Source organism: Geotrypetes seraphini, chromosome 1 (genome assembly GCF_902459505.1).
Source record: "Geotrypetes seraphini chromosome 1, aGeoSer1.1, whole genome shotgun sequence".
NCBI lineage: Eukaryota > Metazoa > Chordata > Amphibia > Gymnophiona > Dermophiidae > Geotrypetes > Geotrypetes seraphini.
The window spans coordinates 328006686-328025729 of NC_047084.1; the positions used below are offsets into that span (position 1 = coordinate 328006686).

General features: G+C 44.4%; 1 protein-coding gene across 3 annotated transcripts in view; it reads left to right on the plus strand.

The window, feature by feature from the left end:
* Window positions 1-19044, plus strand: part of UNC5C (unc-5 netrin receptor C) — a 700386-nt gene that overhangs the window by 418496 nt on the left and 262846 nt on the right. For all 3 annotated transcript variants that reach the window (XM_033957834.1, XM_033957824.1, XM_033957818.1), the window contains exon 3: window positions 8685-8828. In XM_033957834.1, the coding sequence (XP_033813725.1) occupies window positions 8685-8828 (144 nt within the window). The remainder of the gene's footprint in view (window positions 1-8684; window positions 8829-19044) is intronic.

The window sequence follows — 19044 nt, forward strand, 5'->3', positions numbered from 1 at the left end:
CTCCGACGGCAGAATTGACGTCAGGGAAAGGCAGGCTGATCGGCCCGGTAGAGTTTTCCGGACCTGGCCGGCTGTGCATCCCCCCTAAGGCTGCACACGGGGCGGAGCGCCTCCCCCCACGCCCCTCTTAGTACGCCACTGGCTGTGCCCTGTGTCCCTTTTCCTGGCTGGGGCTCTTCTAACTGCAGGATGTCTTCCTGAGGCCAGTCCTGTTCCTGTGAGCTCTGCTCCTATGGCTATGGGAGGGGTCCAGTGTTGCTCTGCTCCCATACTCTCTCTCCTCAAGCCCAGTTAAGGATGCTGATGGGCATGGGGCTTAGGGTCAGCCCATCACCGCCCTTTTGATGCTAGTGCACTCATGGCATTTCCGGACACCCCTGCAACTCTTCAATGCTTTTCTTGACTCTTGCCAGCTCTGACTTTCCCACACCAGCTAGCTTTCATTTCAGGGTTCACAGGCCTGGAGTGGTGCCACAATGAAATACAGCTTCTCAGATTTCCCCCTCCTCCCCCTCCCCCAGCTCCGTGCAGTTCATAGAGGGAGGGAATGCCAGAGAGAGGGGCTGCTCAGGGAGACAGTCCTAACTCTTCTAGGTCAATAAAAAGTTTATTTTAAATTGATCATGCAAACACATACTGCCTGATTAACTCTCATTGTGTGTGTGTGTGTATGGGGGGGGGGGGTGACTTCTTAATTGGTAGTCACTTATCTTTCACTTCCTTCAACTTCAATGGTTCTACCACATTAAGGGGCCCTTTTACAAAGCTGAAGCAAAAAAGAAGTCTTAGCACATACTTCCATAGATTTATCCCGCCCACTAAAGCCACTTTTTGCGGCAGCCAGAAAATGGCTGATTTTCTATTTTCGGTATTAATTGTCAAGCGCTAATGATAACCCATTAGCGTGAGGGAGCCCTTTCCACCCCCCATTTTGTAGATGGTAAGTGCTCACATGCTAATCATGCATTAATCAGTTAATGCTCAGCAATATGGCTATGCTGACCGATTAGCGTAGACACACCCATTCTCCATCCCTAGATATGCTCCCCAGCCCCAAACTAGATTTTTAATATTTGAGCACATGGGTTGTACATGCATGATTTGTAAATGGCTCCTAAGCAGTAGCATAGTGAGGATGAGAGGTGTCCGGGGAAAGGGTACCTCCCCTACCCCGTCCTCTTCTCCAACATCTCCCACTCTGCTCCTTCCCTACCCCTTTTCTCTTTTAAATTCTCTGGCACAAACAGCATCACCAACTTGTTGTCCACGTTGGCATTGGTTTTCCCTCTGACATCACTTCCTGGGCGCAGGACCCAGAAGTGATATCAGAGGGAGAGCCGATGCTGACACAAGCAGCAGGTTGGAGTTGCTTCTTGCACTAAGAGATAAAGGTACGGTGGGGGAGGGGAAGTGAAGATGTGTGCACGGCAGTGGAAGGAGTGGGAAGGAGCAGGGGACAGCGAGGAGGAGGGGTGCCAGCGCCCTCAAGATGTCAGCTGGGGCGGCCCCCCCATCTTTTCCCCCTTACTGCATCACTGCTCCTAAGTATCTTTTAATCACATTATTCATCTCTGTAGATTTTAACAGTAATGGACTGCACTCATATTCCAAGATTTGTCATCCTTGATTTGAGTTGGATTTTCTAACTCCCATCCTGTGATTTATTATTGCAGTCAGTGGATTATGTTAGGAAATTTCCAAGAAAGTGCTTTTTGCCAGCATTTTACGAGTTTGTTCCCCCAAAACTTACTAAAATATATTTGTCCTGCAAGAAAACATTTTAAAAAATGTCAATCTCCTCTTTAGTATATCTTTCAGAGAATGCACATCTCAGAATTTGAAACCCCAAATGATTTTTAATAGTGATATAATGCCTACAATTTATATATATATATATATATATATATATATATACCGTACATTTCTTGCTCCTTTTTCTATCTGCTTTATGTTCTTTAAGGAACATAAGCTATAAATGTATGGGTTTGAAACCCTTAAAGCAAAATATGTCAATATGTAGAATCGGAAACACACCATTGGCTCCATATTCAAAAGAATTTGATGCCCAATTCACTTTGTTAACAAATGCAATCAATTCAGGTCAGCTGTTCATTGATCCAGAAACTTCAAATAGCTCTCCTAGGTATGTAGCATCTAGCACTTGAGGATAAGAAAAGAAAATGTGGGGGTGGGGCAAGAAATGTAAAATAATGGACTAGGTTATATGTGCTGAGAAAAAGAAATTACAAAAACGATCCATGCAGAACAGATGAACCCCACTTTACAGGATCCATGCATGGACATATGTATGCGGCACCCCCAAATAATACCCTTTCAGGACCCTCTTGGTACCTTAGGCACGTCCTGAAAATGTGACATAGTTAGAAGGTCATATTCAAAAGTTGTTATGGAGGTGGAGGAGGGGGGAGACATGCAGACACACCAACATAAACATACAGTTGTCTCAAAAACTTTTTTTTTTCTTCCAGTGTGTTTAAACCTTCCCAAAGAAAACAAAAATCTTTGGAAAAAAAAAAGAAAAAGAAATATTCATAGAAAAAAATATGTTTAGTCTATTCTCCACCCCACCCCCAATACACACATGCAATATACCCTTTAGTGTTTGGTCATGGATATTAAAAAAGCATTAGCATTGCTAATTGTGTGCAAGTTTAATGAACATTCTTGTATATATCCTTCATATGTTGCATTAGTATGCCTTGCTCAAATTATATGTAGCCAACTGATATTAATTATATTCTGAAACCAGGAGACCGGTATGACATTGCGGCATAATTCACTATAATCCCATTTTTCAGCTGGTCTACTATTATGGATTTGACTGCACCCTGGGAAAACTTTTATAGCCAGACAATCATGTTTAATTTTTCAGCCAGCACAGACACAACTGCTGCTGCTGCTTCCTTTTCATTGGGGGTTTCTCACCATACTCTGTACAAATGAGGTCACTTACTACTTTTTCTTCCTTCTAAGCAAATTGAACATTTTCAGGCTGCTGTTTACATCATTGATCGATCTAAAGGCAGTTCATAGACTGTTACTGCAGCAACAGAAAACAAAAGGCACTGTCGTTTTGAAGACTGGCTAGGACCTTTCTTCAGATGTCAGTGTCTTTTATTGTTTGGTCACTGACAGGTTGCAGATTTATTTTTTATTTATTCAATTTTCTATACCGTTATCCCAGGGGAGCTCAGAACGGTTTACATTCATTTCGGTTTACATTCATTTATTCAGTTACTCAAGCATTTCCTTTGCCAGTTTTCAAGCAGGAGCCAGATTGTCAGATTAAGGGCCATATTCTCAAAACTAAAGGTTGCCTTTAATGCAGTCGCTAAACCAGTTCCAACCGGTTTAGCATGCATGTACTTTAGCAGCGGATTATCAAAATGACTTACCGTGGTTTTTTCCGAGCTTCCTAGTAGTCTCAAATTCTGCCATGGAAACATGGAAATGGGCTTATCAATATTTAAACGACCACTAAGATGGGTTCTTCAACATTGCCAAGTGATTCTTCAAGTGTGGCATTGGCTTTTGGCGGCCAAAAATCAGCGACTGGTCCGGGGGTGCCAGTACTGTGAAAAGTACAAATTTTCAACTGTGGCTATAACACTTTTAGAGCCTTCTAATATCTCATTCAGCATACAAAAATACGGAAGGTCTCAAAACTTTTTCAAAGTAAGCTTTTTCAAAATAAACAGTAGCTTAGTATATCTTACGGACCTCAGTAGTACCAACTGCATGCCACTAAACTTTAGAACATGCAGAATCAATGGCACCCCTGATCGTCATTGGTCTCTTGTAAGTTTTATCATTTTTATCATTTTTAAAGATAATTTTGTTTTAAATTTATATTTAGAAAGCATATTACTTATCTTTAGCTACGCGGGTGGGGGTACGCACTCCAACGTAGACTACGTTTCGCCCCTCCGGGCTGTATCAAGGAATCCCCCTGCAAAGTATTAAAAATATTATATATAGTAGTCGTATCAATTCACTATAATGGTTTAAACTTTGATAATTTTAGCATAATTCTAGATTACCTCAAATATACCAGCTCATGCTCCCCGCGTCAGGTTTAAAGACAGGAAACATGGCCGCGGCGTTCACACATTTAAATACCCTAACCGTTTCAAAACGTGATGACATCAGTCTTAGCGTAAAACAACGCTCCCTTTTTCTCTTTTTTGGCCTCATAATAAAGTAGTCCATTCTATTTCGGCGTTCAAGCCAGTAGGAGTCACTGAATTTAAAGAATAGATCCATTTTTGCTCCCTATAGTTGTTTTACGCTAAGACTGATGTCATCACGTTTTGAAACGGTTAGGGTATTTAAATGTGTGAACGCCGCGGCCATGTTTCCTGTCTTTAAACCTGACGCGGGGAGCATGAGCTGGTATATTTGAGGTAATCTAGAATTATGCTAAAATTATCAAAGTTTAAACCATTATAGTGAATTGATATGACTACTATATATAATATTTTTAATACTTTGCAGGGGGATTCCTTGATACAGCCCGGAGGGGCGAAACGTAGTCTACATCGGAGTGCGTACCCCCACCCACGTAGCTAAAGATAAGTAATATGCTTTCTAAATATAAATTTAAAACAAAATTATCTTTAAAAATGATAAAAATGATAAAACTTACTTTGAAAAAGTTTTGAGACCTTCCGTATTTTTGCATGCTGAATGAGATATTAGAAGGCTCTAAGAGTGTTATAGCCACAGTTGAAAATTTGTACTGACAAAAGAATATGGCTCAATATAAAAATAATTTTGAAGGGTACTCTGAAGAACAGTTCCAACAGATTTTATTAAGACCATGTCTGTTGGATGATGGGGGAGAAACAGTGATGACTAGTTCCTGGGCCGATTTGGAGAATGCTTGGAAGAGATTAACTCGTGCGGAATTGCACGAAAGTACTCTTGTACAATATCTTCGCAAGAGTATGATCCCGAGGGGTCTTCGTATCCTAAAAGAACCTAAAACTTTTACCATGGACAAAATGTTCATGGATAAATGGACTGGAATTCTCAATAGATGTAGTCGAGATCTGATGATCTTACTTATTGAAACCACTTCAAATGTGGAAAATGAGCTTCGAGAGCAGATTAAACATATAGAAAGTATGATTCTACAAGAACAACAAGCTGGGGAAGAGTTAACATTAAAACGAAAGAATTTAGACGAGATGATCTCTAATTTCAAGGATTCACTGAGGATTAATAAAATCAAAAAGTTCCAAAGGGATGAGCGTGACTATCAATATGATAGGGTGTATTCTTGGATGAAGAAACCTATGGGAAATAAAAATAGAGGTATCTCGAGACCAGCTACTAATGTCACCAATACCAGGAAGGTGGCCTTTGATGGATCTTCAGCTAGCTCAGAAGGTAGTAGTGGAGAAACAACTGAAGGCTCTAGTGTCCAGTCAAGTACTGAAGACTGCTCGACTTCGTCTCTAAAACCAAACAAGATATCCAAAGGGAGGGGGAAATTACCCCAGAAATCTCGGGACCAGATAGGTCCAAGCCTACGATCAGGGACGATTAGGTGGACGATCAGGGGTGCCATTGATTCTGCATGTTCTAAAGTTTAGTGGCATGCAGTTGGTACTACTGAGGTCCGTAAGATATAAGCTACTGTTTATTTTGAAAAAGCTTACTTTGAAAAAGTTTTGAGACCTTCCGTATTTTTGAGTACTGTGAAAAGTGCATCCCTGGCATGTGTTCTGACTGTGGCTCATGAAAAAAAATAAAAATGAAAACTGCATGATTCACATAAATTATAGTCTTGGGAGGGGGGGGAGGTAGACAAAAGCACGCCTCTTGAGTATGTGTAATTTAGCCATGTCTTATGTGTTTCTGGCTGTGGTTCATGATAAAATTTGACATTAAAAATAAATAACAAGATTTACATGAATTATAGCAGTTTTGGGGGAGGGAGAGGCAGGACCCCGGTTCGTAAGTATGAGTCTGACAAATTCAGATGTTCTTAACTCGGGGACTGCTTGTAAACCAAATCTCAGTGGTACCTGATGTTAGGGGCCACCTTAGGAGTCAGCACCCATGAAAAAGATCTGGGTGTCATTCCCAGATTCTATATACCATGACCAAGGTTGTACGTGGAACTTAATTGGTTAACAAACCAATCTGTGCCAATAATTGCCAATTATCAAGCAGTTACTGGCACTAATTAGAATTTACGCACACTATTTTCTAAGCATCTAATATAATAAAAGCCTAAGCGCGCATGCGCTCTCCCACCTGCGTGTTCCGTTTTCCGTGCGCTGTAGGGCTCCACAGGTAGGAGTGCGCATACGCGCTTAGGTGGAGGCTGTCGGCCGCGGCAGCTCTTGGCGGCTGCAGGCCGCAGCGGCTGTCGGCGGCTGTCAGCAGAGGCCAGATGTGAGGTAAGGGGTGCTGCTGGACAGGGGAACAGATGGTGGGGGGTGCGGAGAAAAAGGAAGGGAGGCCTGGACTAGTTACTGTGGTATGCCAGAACAACTGGGGTACTAGAAGGGTGTGGAAAAGCTACAAAATAATTGTTGTACCAAGGTTCATCTAGGGCAAAGGGTTTATTTGGAATAATTCAAGAAAAACTTAAGGAAGGGAGGCCTACTGCTGGACAGGGGGACAGGAAAGAGGTGCTGATGGACAGGGGAAGAGACGGGGGGGGAAGAAAAAGGGCCTATTGTTGGACAGGGGGACAGGAAAGAGATGCTGCTGGACAGGGGGGGAGATAAAAAAGGGAAAAGGGCTGCTGCTAGATAAGGGGAGCAGTGAAGGGGTGGTGGTGGACACATGGAAGGTAAAAGGAAGGGAGAATGGGTGGACAGCCGAGGAAAAATAAAGACAGAAATACAGAAAGCTGCTAAGGAGAGAAAGACACACACATATATATTCTAGCACCCGTTAATGTAACGGGCTATAAGACTAGTATTCTATAAAGTGGTGTGTGTAAATTCTACTGTGTGGATCTCAAAAGAGGGCATGGTCAGGTGGTGGGCATGGGTGGGTCATGAGCCTTTTTAGAAGTTAAGAACACTATTATAGAATATGCCTGATCCACGCACAATTTAGGTGCAGGCATTTTCAATGGCAGTAGCTAGGGGCTCCTTTTACAAAGGCGCGCTAGGGCCTTAATGCGCGGAATAGCACGCGCTAAATTGCCGCATGCGCTAGCCGCTACTTCCTCCTTTTGAGCAGGCGGTAGATTTTCAGCTAGCGCGCACTATAGCGAGCACTAATCCAGTGCGTGCGTTAAAAACGCTAGCACACCTTTGTAAAAGGAGCCCTAAATGTTAGACATGCAGATGGGTGCTACACGTTTTCTTTTTTTTCTTTTTTTTAATATTCTTTATTTCAAACTTACAATAAGTGCGACAATCTGTCCAAACAAATTAACAATAAATATATCACTTAATAATCATCAATGGTATAAATGATATGCTCTTATCTCCCACCCTTTCCTATTATATAATCAATACCTTATACAATAAGTAACAATAAAATTACCCCCCCCCTCACAATTGAACTTGTAAATTTAAGTCATGCAGATGGGTGCTACATGTTTTCTATAAACCACACCTAACTCAGGAGGTGGTTTATAGAATAGTACTAAGCACAGATTTTTTTTCTATCCAATTTATTTAACAAATTTCTCAACCGCCTATTACTATGCAGCTTACAAAAAGCAACATTCATAAAATAACGAAAAACATACAAAAAACAAAGGGCTCCTTTTACTAAGCTGCGATAGCGGTTTTAGCGCACGTTTGGCGTGAATTCTCCAGGGTAAAGGGTAAAAGCCATGGATTTGACAAACCACCTTTCTGTGGTACAGCCAGAGAAGTTTATATTTATTAGATGCAGGTACTTTCTCAGTTCCTAGTGGATTCACAAGCTGAGTTCTATACCTGGAGCAAAGGAGGTTTACATGACTTGTCCAGAATCACAAAGGCGATAACTGTAATTTATATTATATGAAAGATTTCCAGGCCTCAGAATTGGGCAATCATTAAGAAAACCGGTAGATTTTGGAGCACCTTTGTACAGGAGCCCCAGATTGTCATTTGCAGCATCTCATGAGAAAGAATGTTGTGCAAAGTAATTGTGCAGCGTAATAAACATGCCCGAGGCCTTGCGTATTTATCATTTTCAATTAGCAGTGAAGGGAAATTAAGCTGACTAGAAATGCATTGCATGTTACTGTGTAGGGCTACCAGATGTCCGGATATACCTAGACATGTCCTCTTTGTAGAGGACTACCCAGGCCTCCGTCCGGGTTTTGAAAAGCTTCCATCTCGGGACCGCGTCGGGAAGGCATTTGCGCATGCATGGATGCAATGCGGTGGCATCATACGCATGTGCACATGCGTGCGGTCATCATGTCACATCTGCACATGCACAGATACCCTCCAGATGCAGCTTCAAATACGAGAAGAGGTTGGGGCGGGGCGGGGACATAATGGGGGCGTGGCTTGGGTGGAACAGGGCATGGCTGGGTGGAACTGGGTGGGGCCATGGGTCCAGATTTTATGATCGTAAAATCTGGTAACCTATTACTGTGAAAAGAAAAAAAAATGTATTTGATGTCAACAAGATCATTCTAAGTACAAACCTTCCAAGACCAGATACACGTAAAGATGTTTGTGTTTTGCCAGGTCTCATCGTCCGCAAAGTGAGCATTGAGATTTCTCGCCAGCAGGTGGAGGAGCTCTTTGGGCCTGAGGATTACTGGTGCCAGTGCGTTGCTTGGAGTTCTGCCGGCACCACAAAGAGCCGAAAAGCCTATGTTCGGATTGCATGTAAGTATCCCTCAGCTGAGGCTTGCGCAGCGGTAGTGAACTTCACATTGCAATCTACGTTTTACAGTATTTATTGAAAGAGCATGAAACAAATAGCTAAATAAAGAAATGCATATTTGTTTCTTTTTTTCCCCACAGAATAGATTCTTAGGGCCTGATTCTAAAAACGACGCCGTAAGTTAGGCAGTGGTCGGCGCCCTACTGCCACCTAACCTGATTGATTTAATTGGTTTTAATCGGTGCGGTAATTGATTGCGCCGTTAAAAAACGATTAAAACCTTGTTAAAAAAACAAGTAGGTGCCTAGGAAGGTAGGTGCCAGAATCACACATAAGCATAGCGCCTAAGGTGTGGTTAGGGGCGGAGACAACCTTAGGCACCGTTTAGCCGTCAGCCAAACTTAGATGCCAGTAATGTAGGCCTTTAAAACCCTGGCCTACATTACCGGCGCCTACGTTTTTCTGTAGCTGCACATGGCAGCACTTTTTATGTAGCTGCCGCCCAATGTAGGCAAATGTTTACAGAATCTGGCCCTCACTGTTTTAACACAATATTTATGTTATTTTTATTTATTTAATTAATTATTTATATACTACTTATATCCTAAGTGGTTTACATTTAGGCACTTTATCGTTTTTCCCTATCTGTCCCGGTGGGCTCAAACTCTATCTAATGTACCTGGGGCAATGAGGGGGTTAAGTGAATTGCCCAGGGTCACAAGGAGAGGTGAGGGATTTGAACCCACAGCCTCAGGCTGTAGCTCTAACCGCTGCACCACACACTCCCCTTAGTGCTTTCTCTCTCTCTCTCTCTCTCTGCCACCCTCTACCTATACCCAATAAAAATATCCTGTCCCTGTCAAAATGTACTTGCACACTTCTGCCCACATAGTTCATTTTCATAGGGTTTTTTTTGGGTTGTTTTTTTTTTTTTCCAAAATAGGCTTCTCTTTGTAAAGTTCACATTTCAAACTCCTCTTTATCATTTCCTTTGATGCGAATAAAACCGAGCTACATCTTTAAATTCTAAAATTCATTTCCACCTCTTTGAAAGTGCTTTCTTTTCATTCTTCCTCACTAGAACGCCCCTTTTCATGCTATTTCATGTAGTTTTGTTGACGGAATGCTGCTTTTAATGGGAGAAATCTGTTATTACACTAAATGGCATGGACTCCATGGAAAAGATTAAGGAATTAACATTTCACTGAGCACTGATGAACACTATGGAACTGTTTTAATAAAGTGCAATACAGTTTTGTATATAGCACACGTGTTAACAGCAAAAATTAACATGCAGTAAGCATGTAGGCTTTGTGGTAATTATTGGCAGTGTGCTCAGCATGTCCTCTGCAGTTATTGCACTGAAGTATCCCTTAAGACTGTTTGCAGTTACTGTGTATGCATTGAACACCTCCTTTTCAGGATGCAGTAAAAAAGGGTCACGGATTTGATAAACTTCCTTTTTGTGGTACAATCAAAGCAGTTTACTTTTATTAAATTCAGGCAGTGGCATAGTAAGGGTAGGATGTGAACAGGTCGAAGGCGCACCCTTGCAGCCTCCTCTCCATGCCCCCCGATCTTTCCTACCTCCACTCCACACTCACGCTCTCCCTCCCCCTCATGCCTATAAATCTTCGCCAGCGTGAGTGGCTTTTCTCCAGCATGCTTCTCGCACCAGCACTGGATTTCCCTCTGATGTCACTTTCTGGACCTGTGACCCGGAAGTGGTTCAGAGGGGAATCAGGCTGGTGCGATCAACAGGCAAGAGAAGTTGCTCATGCTAGCGAAGATCTACAGAGGGATGGGGTGGGGGTCAAGAGTGACGCGGCAGAGGGAAGGCAGTGAAGCAGCCCGCTCAGAGTGCTGTCACCGCTGCTGTTTTGGATTCATTTGGAGTGGAGGTATGTCAGGCTCATGGTGGGAGGGTCAGTGGGGTTCCACTGCACAGAGGGATGGGAGGGAGGGATAGAAAGACGCTGCAGAGGGAAGGCCCAGCCCCAGCGGGGAAAGCTACGAAGCAGCCCATTCAGAGTGCTGCCACTATTTTTGGAGGCCTCGGGAGCTGCTGCACAAGGGGATGAGTGAGAGGTGAGGAAAGGAGGGGAGAGAAAGTAAAGAGGAAGAATTGGGGTGGAGGAGAGGAAGGGAGAGATGATTGGCAAATCGGGCAGCACTTGTGGCAGGGATAGAGTTGGGGAGTGTCGGGGTGGCTTTGGGGATCGATCTTAACTAGGGTTTATTTTGAGGATAGGTCTTATATTAGGGGCATCATTAAAAATCTTGGTAGGGCTTTATTTTCGGGAAAACACTTTATGTTAAAATTTAGGTGCCAGAAATGTAGGCGAGGGATTTAAAGGCCTACATATCAGGCACCAAAGCTTTTGGAGAATTGTGCTTAGTGGCACCTAAGTCACGCTTCTCCCATAAAAATCCTCACTTAGGTATTAGGCGCTGCTAAGTGCCATGCGATAGGCACCTACCTTTTATAGAATCGGGTAGGCGCCTTTCACCCAATTAAATTTTTTATTCAATTATTGAAGCTATGAAGGGGATTTTGCTAATTAAGTTAGGTGCCTAAAAGGCGTCTAAATTTAGGCGCCCTTTAGAGAATCTAAATGCTAGGAGCCTAAGAGCCAAAGAGCCTAAGAGCCAAAATGGGAGAACTAGAAGTCATAGCCAGTACAAAGGACCTGGACATAATAGGAGTCACAGAGACGTGGTGGACTGACGACAACAAATGGGATGTGGCCATACCAGGGTACAAACTCTACAGGAGGGACAGGACACACAAGAAGGGTGGAGGAATAGCGCTTTATATAAAGGACTCCATACCTTCAACCAGGATAGAAACAACAGTAAGGGGGGACGACTTGGAATCACTATGGATTAAGCTACCTGGAAGAGCTGGAGCAGACATAAAATTGGGCCTGTACTATCGCCCACCTGGACAACTGGAAGCACTCGACCAGGACCTGGAGGCTGAGCTGAGGCAGATATGCAAAAGCGGAAGCGTGATGGTGATGGGAGACTTCAACTACCCTGGGATAGACTGGAGTATTGGACACTCAAACTGCACAAGGGAGACCAAATTCCTGGAAACCACGAGGGACTGTTTCATGGAACAGCTGGTCACGGAACCAACACGGGGGGATGCAACTCTCGACCTAATCCTCAATGGGCTAGGGGGACCTGCAAAGGAGGTGGCGGTGCTAGAACCCCTAGGAAACAGCGATCACAACATGATCCAGTGCAAGCTGGAAATTGGACCATCAAAGGTGAAAAGATCCACAGCGGCAGCACTCAACTTCAAAAAAGGGAATTATGATGGCATGAGGAAATTGGTGGGAAAGAAACTCAACGGTAGCGCAAGGAAGATGGAGTCTGTAGAAAAAGCCTGGTCCCTACTCAAGGGCACGGTGCAAGAGGCACAGAACCTGTACATCCCCAGATTCAGGAAGGGGTGCAAAAAAAACCGAACAAAAAACCCAGCGTGGATAACAACTGCGGTGAAAAAGGCGATAAGTGACAAGAAAGCATCGTTCAAAAAATGGAAAAAGGACCAAACAAAGGACAACCAAAAGGAGCACAAAGAACCAAAGGGAGTGTCACCGTGTGGTTAGAAAAGCTAAAAGAGAATATGAGGAGAGACTGGCGGGGGAAGCAAGAAACTTCAAATCGTTCTTCAGATATGTGAAGGGGAAGCAACCGGCAAGGGAAGAAGTGGGGCCATTGGATGATGGAGACATAAAAGGAGTGGTAAAAGAGGAAAAAGAGATAGCAGACAGGTTAAATAAGTTCTTCACGTCAGTCTTCACGAGGGAGGACACATCCAATATTCCGGAACCGGAGGACATCGTAAAATGGGGATCGGGATGAAAAGCTGGTCCAACTAGAGGTAAGCCAAGAGGATGTCCTCAGGCAGATAGACAGACTAAAGAGCGACAAATCTCCAGGTCCGGACGGCATTCACCCAAGGGTACTCAAGGAACTAAGGAACGTAATAGCAGAGCCACTTCGCCAAATATGTAACCTATCCTTAAAAACTGGAGAGATCCCGGAGGATTGGAAAATTGCAAATGTCACACCCATCTTCAAGAAGGGTTCAAGGGGGGACCCGGGGAACTACAGGCCGGTGAGCTTGACCTCGGTCCCGGGAAAAATGATGGAATCACTGATTAAGGACAATATCTGTGAACACATAGAAAACAATGGACAGCTAAAGTCGAGCCAGCACGGCTTCTGCAAGGGTAGGTCATGCCTCACAAACTTATTGTACTTCTTTGAGGGGGTAAACAGACAGGTGGATAAAGGGGAATCCATTGACATCATTTACCTTGACTTTCAAAAAGCCTTTGACAAGGTACCACACGAAAGACTGCTTAAAAAGCTGTGGAGACACGGGGTGCAAGGGGAGGTCCACCGATGGATCAAAAACTGGCTGGCAGACAGAAAACAGAGGGTTGGAGTGAAGGGCCATTACTCAGACTGGCATGGGGTCACGAGCGGAGTTCCGCAGGGGTCGGTGCTGGGACCGCTCCTGTTCAATATATTTATTAATGACCTGGAGGCGGGAACAAATTGCGAAGTTATTAAATTTGCGGATGACACCAAACTCTACCGCAGGGTTGAAACCATGGAAGACTGCGAAGATCTGCAAAGGGACCTAACGACGCTAGAAGAATGGGCCAAAAAATGGCAAATGAACTTTAACGTAGGGAAATGCAAGGTCATGCATGTAGGGAAAAAGAACCCGATGTTCAGCTACAAAATGGGAGGATCACTGCTAGGGGTAAGTAACCTTGAAAGAGACCTGGGAGTGATGGTGGACACGTCTTTGAAGGCGTCGGCACAGTGCGCCACAGCCTCAAGAAAAGCAAACAAAATGTTGGGTATCATTAAGAAGGGTATCACGACCAGGACAAAGGAGGTCATCCTGCCACTGTATCGTGCAATGGTGCGACCGCATCTGGAGTACTGTGTCCAGTATTGGTCGCCGTACCTCAAAAAGGACATGGCGGTACTTGAGGGAGTCCAGAGAAGAGCAACTAAACTGATAAGAGGTATGGAAAACCTCTCATATACTGACAGACTGAAAAAGCTGGGGCTGTTCTCCCTGGAAAAGCGGAGACTTAGAGGAGACATGATAGAAACCTTCAAGATCCTGAAGGGTATAGAAAAAGTAGACAGGGACAGATTTTTCAGATTATGGGGAACCACAAGTACAAGGGGGCACTCGGAAAAATTAAAAGGAGACAGGTTTAAAACAAATGCCAGAAAGTTCTTTTTCACCCAGAGGGTGGTGGACACATGGAACGCGCTTCCGGAGGCTGTGATAGGCTGGAGCACGTTACAAGGCTTCAAAGAAGGTTTGGATAGGTTCCTAGAGGATAAAGGAATTGAGGGGTACAGATAAGAGTAGCGGTAGGTTATAGGGATAGTCTGGGACCATTGCTCAGGCAATGGGCCTGATGGGCCGCCGCAGGGGTGGACCGCTGGGCGAGATGGACCTCTGGTCTGCCTCAGCGGAGGCAACTTCTTATGTTCTTAATCTGGCCCTAAGAGCATCTTTTACAAAGCCACAGTAGTGATGCTGCCACGGTAAATGCACCAAAGCCCATAGGAATTGAATGAGCTTTGGTGCCTTTGCCACGGCAGCATTGCTACTGCAGCTGTGTTAAAAAGGGGCCCTAAGTGGTAAGGTACTGCTTTAACAGGATTAAAGTCCATAAATGGCATCTAAAAAAACTCAACAAAGAAAAATGGAGAAACCTGATGATCCACGGTGAAAACAATCCACCGATGAAAACAAAAACAAAAAACTGTAGATACAAATGTTCTGGAGATAATTTATTAAACACTGACATATAAAACCATGAAAATTCAATTTAAAAAGTACAATGCTAAAAAATATTGTGACAAAAATGCACCCGGACCCTACACAGTCCGTGTTTCGGTAAACACGCCTTCCTCAGGGGTCCAATGGTTTGCAAACTCACATATAAAGAATTGGACTGAAAACAGCCTATTTATTGTCTTTAAACCTGTGAGCAAAGAACACCGCAGACAAGCTGAAGTAGCAAAAAAACTCAGCACTGAATAAAACACAGCGCTCAAAGTTAGGCACTGTTTATAAAATAGCACTTAATACTGGGAACCATGGCTATCTTTACATGCATCCAAGTTTTCAAGTTCCCAGTTTATTTATAATTTGGTATACCGACCATCAACAAGTATCTGGCCGGTTTGCAATACTAAAATTTATAAAATAAAAAAGGGCAAAGTGTAGACGGGAATGAGGGCGAAGACAGATATGATGGATACGAGAGGTGCTGGGGTAGAGGAAGATTTACGACTACATCAGAAACTAAAAATAAAAGGGTGGAAAGAGGGAAAGGAAAAAAAACAAGGGGGAAGGGAGGTCGCTTCTTAAAACTGGTTCTCATTGTTTACACCAACTGAAACATGGTGTAAATCCTTGTGCCTAAATTAACCCCCTCTTATATGAAACTGCGCTAGCAGTTTCTAGCGCAGGGAGCCAGGCTGAATGGTCCGCACTGCTCCCGACGCTCATAGAGTTCCTATGAGCGTCGGGAGCAGCGCGGGTCATTCTGCGTGGCTTTCTTCGCTAGAAACTGCTAGCTCAGTTTCGTAGAAGAGGGTTTAAGTATGTTTCCACCCTTATTCTATATCTGCCAACATAAATTGCAGGAATTCCCCTGATCCGCCCATGTCCTTTCTTAGGGTTACCAGACGTCTGGGTTTCCCTGGACATGTAAAATTTTTAATTAATTCCAGTTGGCACGCATAATTGCTTGTTAACATCCCAATTATCTGCGTTAATTGGTTTGTTATTCAATTAAATTGCTCAATTTTTCGAGCTATGTATAGAATTTGATGTGTGCTGCCTTGCTAACTACTAACCCATCTTCATAAAAGAGGCCCCGTAAGGAGGCCACTGATATAGATCTGCATCTATATACCCATATGAATTTTTTCTGGCTTTGTTTACACCTTCAATAGACAGGTTCACGTACACTGAAATATAATGGTCTATTCTTATGTTATTCAGCATTCAACTCACAAATGTATGCTTTGCATTGGAGGTGGAGGTGTATATGGTGCTAATATACTGTGTATGTTGAGAGTGTTATTGCTGGAGGAATGTTGCTGGTCATTTCCAGGGAAATGTACCGTATATACTCAAATAAAAGTCGAGACCCCCATTTTTCCTCCCAAAAAGGAAGAATAATGGTTGACTCAAATATAAGACGGGGGCTTAATATTCAAGTGTCATGCTCTGCCAGGATCTGCACCCAGTGTCCTCTCCCTCACGCCCTCCCCTGACAGGCTCTGCACTCAGCCCCCCTCCCTGCCAAGTTCTGAACCCAGCCCCCTTCCATATCAGGCACTGCACCCAGCCCCCCTCACTACTTGCCAGGAACTGCACCCTGTCCCCCCTCCCTGCCAGGCTCTGCACCCTGTCCCACCTTCTTTTCCACCTCTGGTGGTCTAGTGGTAAGCCGGGCCAGGACAGGAGATATCCCTCCCGTCTCCTTTCCTGGCCCGGCCGATGCAAATCATTCTTTTTTACCCCGCGTACCTTTTCTGCTACCCCCCCCCCCCCGGTACCTTTTTAGTTATTGCTGGTGGTCCAGCGGTGTATGGGTAGGACCGTGCTCCTGCCCTGCGCACCTCCTTTGACTCGCTGATCGGGGCTCGCGGTGCGCAGGAGCGAGCTTCTCGAGCAGCCGCGCAGCCCTGTGCCGCTAGCAGAATGGCTGCTGCCAGTTCTCGCGAGACTCATGGGACCTGGCGGCAGCCATTCTGCTAGCAGCAAGGTCCGCACGGGAACTCAAGAAGCTCACTCCTGCGTGCTTGTGCGCCGCTAGCTGCAAGCCCTGATCGGTGAGTCAAAGGAGGTGTGCAGGACAGGAGCATGGTCCTGCCCATACACCGCTGGACCACAGGGATAACTAAAAAGGTACCTGGGAGGAGGGGGAGGGTTAGAAGAAAAGGTACGCGGGAGAGGGGGGTAAAAATGATTTGCATTGGCTAGGCCAGGACGGGAGATGGGAGGGATCTCTCCTGTCCTGGCCTTTCAGAGGCCTGCATCAAGTCGGGGAGGGGGGTCGGGTGATGACCCGAATATAGGACGAGGCCCCCCATTTTTGGGCCTTTTTTTGGCCCAAAAATCTCATCCTATATTCGAATGTATGTGGTAAGTTCTTAAGAGTATCAGATGCTTAATGTGGGGAGGGAGCAACATAGAAGTTGTTATAATTTATTTTATCATTGGCTGCATTGGTTGTTTTTTTTCCAGTTATTTGTATTGTAATGTTATCTCCTGTGTTACTGCACTCTGCCCTGGACAGGGCAGGATTAATTCGTCGAGGGCCCCTAGGCCTTTTCAGAAACTGACTTCACTTAGGCCCGAAACAATCCTGAATTTTGCATTCTGTGCCATTCTGTGCTGTACTTTATGTCTCAGTTTCATACCAAAATGTAGACTGCATTTGTTTGTCTCATGCATCTGATTATTCACACAATAAAAAAAGATGTCCTGGCAGGGGCGGATTAACCAATAGGCCCAGTAAGCACGTGCCTAGGGCCCGAAATGGTCATGGGGGCCCAATGAAGGAGGGCATCAACTTTGGTTTTTTTCCAAACAGCGACGGGCCCCTCCATCATTGATCGGCAACGTGGGCACTCCCCCCCCCCGACCGGCAACTCAGCCCCCCCCCCCCCCATCGACGGAAAGTAAGACAAGCAAGCAACGTGGATGAGAAAGGCAAGGGAAACTGTAATTTTGCAAGCGATGCTGCTTGCCCAAAGCTTCCCTCTGATGCGCTCAGGCGGAAACAGGAAGCTGCATCAGAGGGAAGCTTTGGGCAAGCAGCACCGCTTGCAAAATTACAGTTCCCCTTGCCTTTCTTACCCATGTAGCTTGCTTGTCTTACTTTCAGTCGATGATGGGGGGGGCTGCGTTGCCGATCAGGGGGGGGAGTGCCCGTGTTGCCGATCAATGATGGAGGGGCCCATCACTGTTTGGAAAAAAACAAAGTTGATGCCCTCCTTCATCGGGCCCCCCTGACCATTTTGGGCCCTAGGCACGTGCTTACTGGGCCTATTGGTTAATCCGGCCCTGCCTGGACATCTTTTTTTATTGTGTGAATACTCAGATACATGAGACAAACAAATGCAGTTTTGGTATGAAACTGAGACATAAAGTACAGCATAGAATGCAAAGTTCAGGATTGTTTCGGGCCTAAGTGAAGTCAGTTTCTGAAAAGATCATCTAAGGTCCCCACTCATGTCTAATTTGCAGTAAGTGAATAGCAATGAAGCACATTTTGACCTGAAATTGAACAAATATCGCCCATAAATCATGGCACAGCATACCAAGACGTTTGGAGATGTGCAGTTTGGAACACTAACTTCCACCTTCAACACCAGCAACAACTTTCCACAATTAAAATGATCTGCTGATGAGTTAATTCTCGATACTACCGATCAGATCGTGACTTCATTTATTTTGCTTTTCGTAAATCTTAAAAGCTTCAGACCTGTTTTCATTTTTTTATAGACATTACAAAGTTCAGAGGATGTGTGTTCCCATAAAGGAACATTCTGCTCACAGTCGTTGCCTCTCTCTGGCGACCATGTTCCAGAGTTTGAGCACAAGCTGTACTGTACCTTGACAACATAATTACTGTGTCTGTCATATTCAAAAAAGGCTCTTTCTTACATTCTCTTTCTGACCACTATTACTGTTGCTTTTCATAGTTATAGAATTAATCCCAAGGTCCATTAAAAGAAAATTTCCTTTCCATTTTGAAACAAATTGAAAAGTAATTTTAATATATGGAGGATGCACATGTTGAAGAGGCACGGTCGCTCAAATTTGGGCATGGATAGGGTTACCATATGGCTCCAGAAAAAGGAGGTCAGGTTGAGACATCCGGGTTTTATTTTCATTGCTTTCAACAGAAGTAAAACCCAGATGTCTCAATCCATCCTCCTTTTCTGGAGCTTTATGGTAACCCTAGGCATGGATCCCAGATTCATGCACAAATGAGTCATTAACATCAACTGTTGACATGAGTTGGCAATAATTAGGGCTTATGCACGGATCTGCCTACAAGCTAATTTTTACTGATAAGCCCACTCAAAATCACCAACGACGACACTCAATAACACTGCATTATACCCCACTGAAAC